Raw genomic sequence first — 7905 nt, forward strand, 5'->3', positions numbered from 1 at the left:
TTTATCGCGTATCGCTATTAGTGTAGTTGCTACGTGGCTAGTCCTAATGTAGACTAGTTGGTCTTGAGTAAGGTACTTCCTGGCTGCTCAAGCGGGGTCACCTTACTATCTAGATACTAGGTACGAGTATGGAGTACCAATGTTTGAATGGAACCAGTGTCAGCTACAAGAATCAGTTTGCATATGCCTGTGGGCATTCAAATGCCCTCTACAAGCCAAAATCTTTTCCGGGTAAGCCTACATGTAACCCTGGTCTGGGAAGTATCGGGACAGGAGATTCGACAAGCTGGGTTATGGAGTCACCTACTGAATGCGTTGTGATCCTACAAGTCCATACTGAGTACGGTAGGTAGCGGGCACTATAAGGTAAACCATCATATGGAACTGCGGCTTGTCGTTGGTAACTCATGATAAATTGATAACGCCACCAGGAAAATATTCAGAGCGATGGAACGATAATGGTAATCTTCGAACAGTTATAAGCATACACATATAATAGGCCCAAGCGGCAAAGGCTGATTGAAAGATAGCAACATCGTGTTGATCACGCAGCAAGACATGACGGATGGCTCGCAAGGCCACCAGCCGGGAATTGGGACTGTCAAAATTGACTAGAAAAGGGACACAAGACTGGCAATGGCACGACAAATAATTCAACAACACTTTCCTCCGGTATTACCGCTCAAACCCGAACCTTGGTTGTCTATGCTAACTCCCTGCGAGCCAGTCTGTTCGGATTTTGATGTGTCCATTCCCTTTTTGATATCAGAGGCGAGATTGTAGAAAGCTTTCTCGATGTTGATGTTGTTTTTTGCCGACACTTCGAGGAAAGGTATTCCCAATTCGTCCGCAAGCTGCTGGCCCTGCTCCGTTGTCACTGCTCTCTTCTCCTCCCAGTCACATTTGTTTCCAATAAGTATTTTGTGTACGCCTTCGCTGGCATGCTGTTCAACGTTTGAGAACCACGTCCGGATGTCTAGAGAATTCAATGGATTTAGCGACGGTAGGTGGCAGGATACAGACAAGGTAACGCTTACTCTGAAATGAGCGCTCGTCTGTGACATCATATACCAGAAGAATACCCATCGCTCCTCTGTAATAAGCTGTCGTGATTGTTCTGAATCGCTCCTGCCCTGCCGTGTCCCATATTTGAAGCTTCACCCGTTTACCATCCAATTCGATGGTGCGAATCTTAAAATCGATGCCAATAGTGGTGATAAATGATGGCGTAAACGAATCCTCGCTAAAGCGCAAAAGGCAGCACGATTTTCCCACACCGGAATCTCCGATCAAGAGCAATTTGATCTGTGGCAAGATGGTTTGAGCGAGGTCTTTTGCTAGTCGACTCAATAGTACTTACCAGAAAGTCATAGTTCCTAGTGCCGGCCATGGTGAGAATATCTCTCCTGGTGGTATGTATTGAATGCCAACAATTGTAGGTCTGGGAGTAGATGACTCTACACTCTGCTGAGGAGTATGGCGGTTTGAGACTTTTGAGACCACTTCTCCTCCTTTCCGCGTCGCTCGTGTTCCTATTATTGCTTCGCCGTGACGTTTCGTGTATGTATACGCTATTTAATTAGTCCAATGAACACTTGCACACAAAAAAAGCAAGCGTTGCAGCTCACGGAGAAGATGGAAGTGGCCGATCGTTCGCGGGATAATGGGGGCGCCAAGGGGGGGAGGGCAAGGATGCGCTACCTCCGATTCAAGATAACGAGTGTTGAGCGTAGGAATGTCAGCACATGAAATGGAAAAACACGTAGTCAACTGGTTTCTAGAAGTACGGCTGAAGCTTCTTCTCCTGCTAGCGACAAGGAGTGCCGGTTGATTGGTGTCGAGGGGGAATGTATGGTTGATGAGTTGAGTTGTGTTAGCTAGGGATGGCAGCGGTACTCCGTAATACGCTCGTAATACTACGCAACTCTGAATGGGGTAAAGTTTCCGTAATAGTAATAGTGGCCGATATCACGACGATTGAACTCTTAACACAATATTATACTCCCCAGACTTGACTGTAATAATGGAGTAGATAACTGAACTCACAAACATGTTTCTCGAGAGCTCAAATGCAGCCAAGTTGACTGGCTAGTAGGAGAACACGCTTTCTTACCTCATTTTGCAGGAGGCGCAAAGGAGTGCCAGGAACCAAAGCACAACTCTCAACTGCTCTACCTTATTGCTATATCCTCGCCGAGAATCAAGCGAGGTGGACATACAGTAGAATGGTTACAGATTAATGATACGGCTGACAGAGAGATCAAATATAGAGACACATAAGAAAAAGCGCTAGGTAGCCTTACTTGAGCCACGCTGCAACGCCGAGGACAGTACGAACATTTCAGTTTGTATGGGAGAGATCGACGATAGGAATTGTTATCACATCCACTTTGAATAGGTCCAGGCCATCCTTTCAATGATCTGAAGCTGTTTGTCGACTCGATCCTCGTCAATTAGATCGCTGGTATCCTCCCGAAAGGCACGAAGATCTTCGCCTTTAAGCATAGTTCGAGCCTTGCCAAGGAGAACCTCAGCATTGCATATCAGCAGGCCATGATTCCGATAATCAAGACGCCCTTCTTCAGTAAGGCTTGATTTTGATAGGATGCAGTGGATTTTGCTTATGACTGTTAGCGAGGCCTGATTGTCACATCTGACGGGCTCACTTCCTTACCGCAGAGCATATCTCAGAACATCCTGTCTCCTGCCCAATCTAAAGCCTCTTCTGTTGCCAATAAGTCCAAAAAACCAACGTATAGAGGCATATGATATGAGGAGCCCAGGTGTCAGGCCAACGAAACTGCGATACATTAAGTCTCGTGCTTTGTCTGAGGGAGAGCGGGCGGGCATACCCAAAAACTAGCTCCTGGCTTCTAAGTAGGGCGTCGATACCATTCATTGCTACCTCGACATCTACCTTTGTCTTTTGGATTTGAATCAAGAGAGCGCGCACCAGATCGCCTCGGACCGTGCCCAGGAAGGGACTCCGCAAGTCCTTCTCGTAAGCCCTCAACACTGGCGTTAAATCTCCCTCCCTAACTTTGTCTACGATTATATCAGCAGACGAAGTAGAGTGACTCTGCTCGCCACGGTCGAGCACAAAATCAACAACCATTCTTTCAAGGCTAGCTCGATCGGCCTCCAGACTATTCTTGCTCATCAGAGCAATTTCGCTGGCTTCATCGTGGCGTATTGTTCGAACAAGTTTCCACATCGGCTCAACAACCCAATTTTTCCAAAAGTCAAGGGCAGTGTTGCCGAAGTTAGAGATTGACTCGATTAGAGCAGGGCCGACATTCCTCGCGATCTTTAACGATGTGGTGGCTGAAACCAATGCGAATGAAAGTGGTAACCAATAACGAACTGCCGGAGAAGGGCGTCCGAAAGCACTTATTCCCTCCACCGAGATTTGCTTATATCTGGGGAGAAGATCCGTAAGAATGTGGACCAGTTCCTGGATGATACCTTGAGGATCAGATGGGTCGACATCAGTAACATGTTCTGTCCCACGTAATGCGTTATCGCCTGATCCAATAAAGATTGTTGCATGCTCCAGTGTCGCATTATCGACTCCGGCATTTCCTAGTATCACTTTCAGGAGGCTGACATTGGCCCGTACTCTTTGACACAGGTCACAATTGGTAAGACTTCTGCTGTTATCAACGGCGTGAAGGTCCACTTCGAACGAGAAACATTCTTCAATGAGAAGTCCAACAGCGCTAGCATTATAATCCCTCATGGCTTTGAGTTTCTTCCTTTTACTCTGTACCTCCAGCTTCAAGCGGCTCAGAGAAGGTAATATCCCAAGCCCAGCGAGCGAGTGTGTAGTAGACATATATCGTTGAACCAAAGTGTAGTACCGCGGCCATGCGCTTGGGGCTGAGCTAGCACCAAAGGTGAGATCATTCGCCGTACGTCTGGATGTGAACGCATGGCCGTCATTGGCGCCAGATTCCATCCATCTTCTCCATGCCCTGAACGGGGATGTCTGCAAGGCATATATACCGATGCTCCAGTCGTACCCTAGAATGCCCTCCCAATAGTTTATTTCTTCGTCGAGCAGAAGGACGTTTTCAGAAAATACCTTCAATGCCGCAGACAGCGTATGTATGGACGCTTTGGCGTTTACCAGCCACGCAAGATCATTCAGATGACTGGTGGAAGCATCCGATGCCAGAGAAGGTTCAGCAACAGCGCGAACATGGTCGCGCGACTTGGTGATCACGTCAACAAGTCTATCGATATGCAAGGTGCTACCGTTTCTGGAACCAATGGAGAGCTGGTCGACTATACTCTCGAGGGTAGTCAGATGGTCAAGAGGGTGGTCAATGTGCCCATTGCGGTCGCGGGAGTTGGAATCGATCGTGTTGTTGATGCGCTGATGGAGGCTCCCTAGCTGTGTCTCGATGCGATAGAATTTACTATGGTATGCATCATGAAATTAGTAATATGTTTCGATCAGTCAATTCAAACCAAGATTTACCTTTGTAGCACCGACATTATTTTCCTAGCCTGAGAAATTAGACTAAATCAGTAGATTGGTCGGAATAGTTGTCTCGCGCATGGAAGCATCTGGCGTCTATCTCCAAATTGTGGATAGACTGACATGCCCTTGACATTCGTGGTACTTGACGGTAGCATCTCTCCAGGCTTTTCGATTGGTATTATGACATCACCTATTAGTATCGCCTTCCAAGCTTGTTAAACCAAGGACAACCGGCGGTATCCCAGAAAGATTTGGATACGGGCTGCGGATCTGGGAAAGGTCTCTGGAAGCATTATGAGAGTACGGCACATACGGCATATTCAGACCAGCAACATTTATCCCGTTCCCAAAATAAGTAAGGGTGAATGCTGGCTTTGCATAGACTGCAGCCACAAAAGAGCTTGAGCTGCCAGAACAAATAATTCCATGTCACGATAGAAGATAACGCTGCGATAGCAACAAGAGACATACTACTGCTCTGTAATACCAAGCTCCGGGTTGGCCAGAAGTCCAAGGTCGCCAAAGTATCCCATCGTCAATCCTTCGGACTTGCCAACTCTCTATGGAGTAGTCTGGGAACTCCTGCGAAATCGCCATACCGATGGCTGGAGTAAGTTGATCGCTTCCTCCACAGAATTGAGTAGTGAACCCACAAGCCATGCAGCATAGTTCAGGGCACACGCCGCTGATGAATAATTTCGCAACGTCAGAGTACCTATGCATCTATAGTATACATGGTCAAGCTGCAGTACGGCAAGCACTTTCTATCAATAATGTAATGCCCTCGGCATTTATGCTAACCTGATAGTCCACAAACGTTGCGCCAGTTACAACGGCTTCAGTGTCCAGACCGTATTTCAATGTAAAGATAGCAGGCACGCCTCTGCCCTGCTTCAGGACTCGGTTATGGAGAGTAGACTATCTAGATAATTATGGAACAATCGATGCAGATGATCATATCATCATGACTTGGATTGGAAAGGCGTCTATCATTTCCGCCGAATGAGAATGGACCAAGAAGGAAAGGGTTGCGCCCATGTGGAGCGCAGCCATCGGCCCTGATCGGCTCGGCGGTGGTGCCAGCGGCCAGCAGCTAAGCAGCAGCGGCTCCAAGGAACAAAGGGGAAATTGTCGAACCGACCGGTGCCTGGTCGCGCCACTCGGAACCCAGGTCTCAAAAATCACGCGGTGTCCAAATTTATTTGTTAAGCAGCTCCCTAGAAGAATAATAACGCCAACCCTACTGCTTTCTTGTCCCCCTTTACTTTTTCTTCAACTCTTTAGATTCTCAAACTTCGCTGTACCGTTCACACAACACTCTTGAAGCTCTCTACAACATACAAGCAGTCATCATTGCCTACCTCAATCACCTTGAGAGTTAAAGGGGCAAGCACGGTCTCTGCCATGGACCTCATGTAAGTGACATTTCTCTGCCCTGTCCATGTTCTGGGCGTGATTCTACAACCTTCAGGAACTAATCAGAGTAGGAACTCAACGTTTCCGCCGACTAGTCCGGAAACCTACTGGGGGCATTACAATGACATCTCTGGCCATAGCTCACACCTGAACATCGCGGAGCGCCTTTGGGCAGCTTGGTACGCTTGGATGCAGAATGATGTCCTAGCTACGGGTATCATGTCTTTCGTCATGCACGAACTTGTGTATTTCGGACGGTCTCTTCCCTGGATCCTCATCGATACGCTTGGTTTTTTTAATAACTACAAAATTCAAAGTGTAAGGGCCTTATATTTGCGCTCAAATGGCAATTTGTGTCACTAATTCAACTCTCGATCAGAGCAAGATTCCCTCGTTACGAGAGCAGTGGGACTGCGCCAAGTTCGTTCTTTTGAGTCATTTCACGGTAGAATTGCCGCAAATATGGTCAGTCGCTTTTGCATGCTCGAAGGTTGATGGATTTGTTCTAATATTATAATGCTGCTATCAGGCTTTTTCACCCAATGGCCCAATTTTTCGGCCTTTCTACGTCTGTTCCATTCCCTTCAATCTGGACCATGGCCTACCAGATTGCCATCTTCTTCGTCATGGAGGACACATGGCATTATTTTTCCCACCGTGCTCTTCACTGGGGCCCTCTCTATAAAGCTATCCACAAGATCCACCATCAATACTCCGCTCCATTCGGCATGGCAGCCGAATATGCATCACCGATTGAGGTGATGATCCTTGGTTTTGGTACTGTTGGCTGCCCAATTCTTTGGTGCGCGGCGACTGGCGATCTCCACATCTTCACGATGTATGTTTGGATTGTGCTTCGGTTGTTCCAGGCGATTGATGCACACAGCGGGTACGAATTTCCTTGGAGCTTGCACCACTTTCTCCCTTTCTGGGCTGGTGCAGACCATCATGATCTTCACCACGAAAAGTTTGTTGGAAATTACTCGAGCAGCTTCAGGTGGTGGGATTATGTGCTGGATACGGAGTATAGTCCAGAGGCGATTCAGCGTAGGAGGGAGCACAAGGCAGGCAGCGGTTCCAAGAAGATGCAATGATTTTATGCCTTGTTCGAAGACTTGATTTGGATAGATCTATAATTTGGCGCGTGTGTGATGTCGAGGGTGGGTGGCGTTGGTGCGGGCATATCTGATGCCCTGCCTCTTGGTCTTGACGCATGCTTGTCATGCAAGTCAATTCGTGGTTCTGACAGCCATGGTTCTCTTCGTATCACAAAACTGTTAATAAGTATAATATAATAAATGACACTGAATTTTATTCAAATTTTTGGGGTCTAATCTACATTAACTATGCATCTGCTGTTAGATACATTAGTGTTAGATGCGCGAAGCAAGATCTTAATAGATGATGGAGCTGGTAACCCTATTCGCTAATCTACCTTTACAAGGTAAGTATAATAAAAGATCAGGAATAATATTATCTTTATCTAGTTTATCATAAGGATGAGGTGGAATTATTAGATAAATTAATTGTTAGACGACCCTGTCCTCAAGTCCTACTATTAGTTGTTATTTTTTGAAGAACTCGCGATGACAAAGTAACAGGTAGAACGGGAAGCTGATATAAGATATAAGTTATTAAAGGGTTAGTTAAACAGGACTACTATAATATAAAGGGTAGAATAAGATTAATATCCTTATTAAGATAATAAAGAAAAACAAGATTTAATATAATAATCCTTTTTTATACTTATTAATTAATTCTTTATATCTAGCTAAGTAGTCTCTTCTAATTTTTTTATTATTAGTAGTATTATATCTAGTCTAGTGTCGGAAGGTGGACTTTGTCACGCAGTGTGCATACTTCGGTATATCGGTCATCCCTGATGACTCAGCTCTTAGTCAGCATAGGTAGTTAACGTAATCCACGGGCGAACCGCGCTTACGGGCGAACCGCGCCTTTTCACCACTCTTTAAAACTTTTCAGCTAATAACACTCTTAAATCT

At 46.2% G+C, this 7905-nt stretch overlaps 3 protein-coding genes across 3 annotated transcripts; 1 reads left to right on the plus strand and 2 right to left on the minus strand.

Annotated features, from left to right (window-relative positions):
• Window positions 1-36: 36 nt before the first annotated feature.
• On the minus strand, window positions 37-1854 carry srgA (Rab family GTPase srgA). Its single transcript, XM_073759447.1, has 4 exons — window positions 1629-1854; window positions 1361-1571; window positions 1038-1305; window positions 37-976 (listed from the first exon to the last, which is right to left on the minus strand). The coding sequence occupies exons 2-4, from the start codon at window positions 1388-1390 to the stop codon at window positions 654-656; spliced, it is 621 nt and encodes a 206-aa protein (XP_073610109.1). The 5' UTR covers window positions 1391-1571; window positions 1629-1854; the 3' UTR covers window positions 37-653.
• A 340-nt stretch (window positions 1855-2194) lies between these two features.
• On the minus strand, window positions 2195-4506 carry BDV17DRAFT_277613 (NCA2 family protein). The gene is made up of 3 exons (XM_073759448.1): window positions 2853-4506; window positions 2675-2800; window positions 2195-2620 (listed from the first exon to the last, which is right to left on the minus strand). The coding sequence occupies exons 1-3, from the start codon at window positions 3956-3958 to the stop codon at window positions 2380-2382; spliced, it is 1473 nt and encodes a 490-aa protein (XP_073610110.1). The 5' UTR covers window positions 3959-4506; the 3' UTR covers window positions 2195-2379.
• Window positions 4507-5638: 1132 nt separating this feature from the next.
• Window positions 5639-7222, plus strand: BDV17DRAFT_277624 (sterol desaturase family protein). Its single transcript, XM_073759449.1, has 4 exons — window positions 5639-5901; window positions 5974-6220; window positions 6282-6367; window positions 6432-7222. The coding sequence occupies exons 1-4, from the start codon at window positions 5891-5893 to the stop codon at window positions 6994-6996; spliced, it is 909 nt and encodes a 302-aa protein (XP_073610111.1). The 5' UTR covers window positions 5639-5890; the 3' UTR covers window positions 6997-7222.
• Window positions 7223-7905: the final 683 nt, after the last annotated feature.

The sequence above is a fragment of the Aspergillus undulatus genome (genome assembly GCF_047715775.1).
Source record: "Aspergillus undulatus strain CBS 261.88 unplaced genomic scaffold BDV17scaffold_97, whole genome shotgun sequence".
Classification (NCBI taxonomy): Eukaryota; Fungi; Ascomycota; class Eurotiomycetes; order Eurotiales; family Aspergillaceae; genus Aspergillus; species Aspergillus undulatus.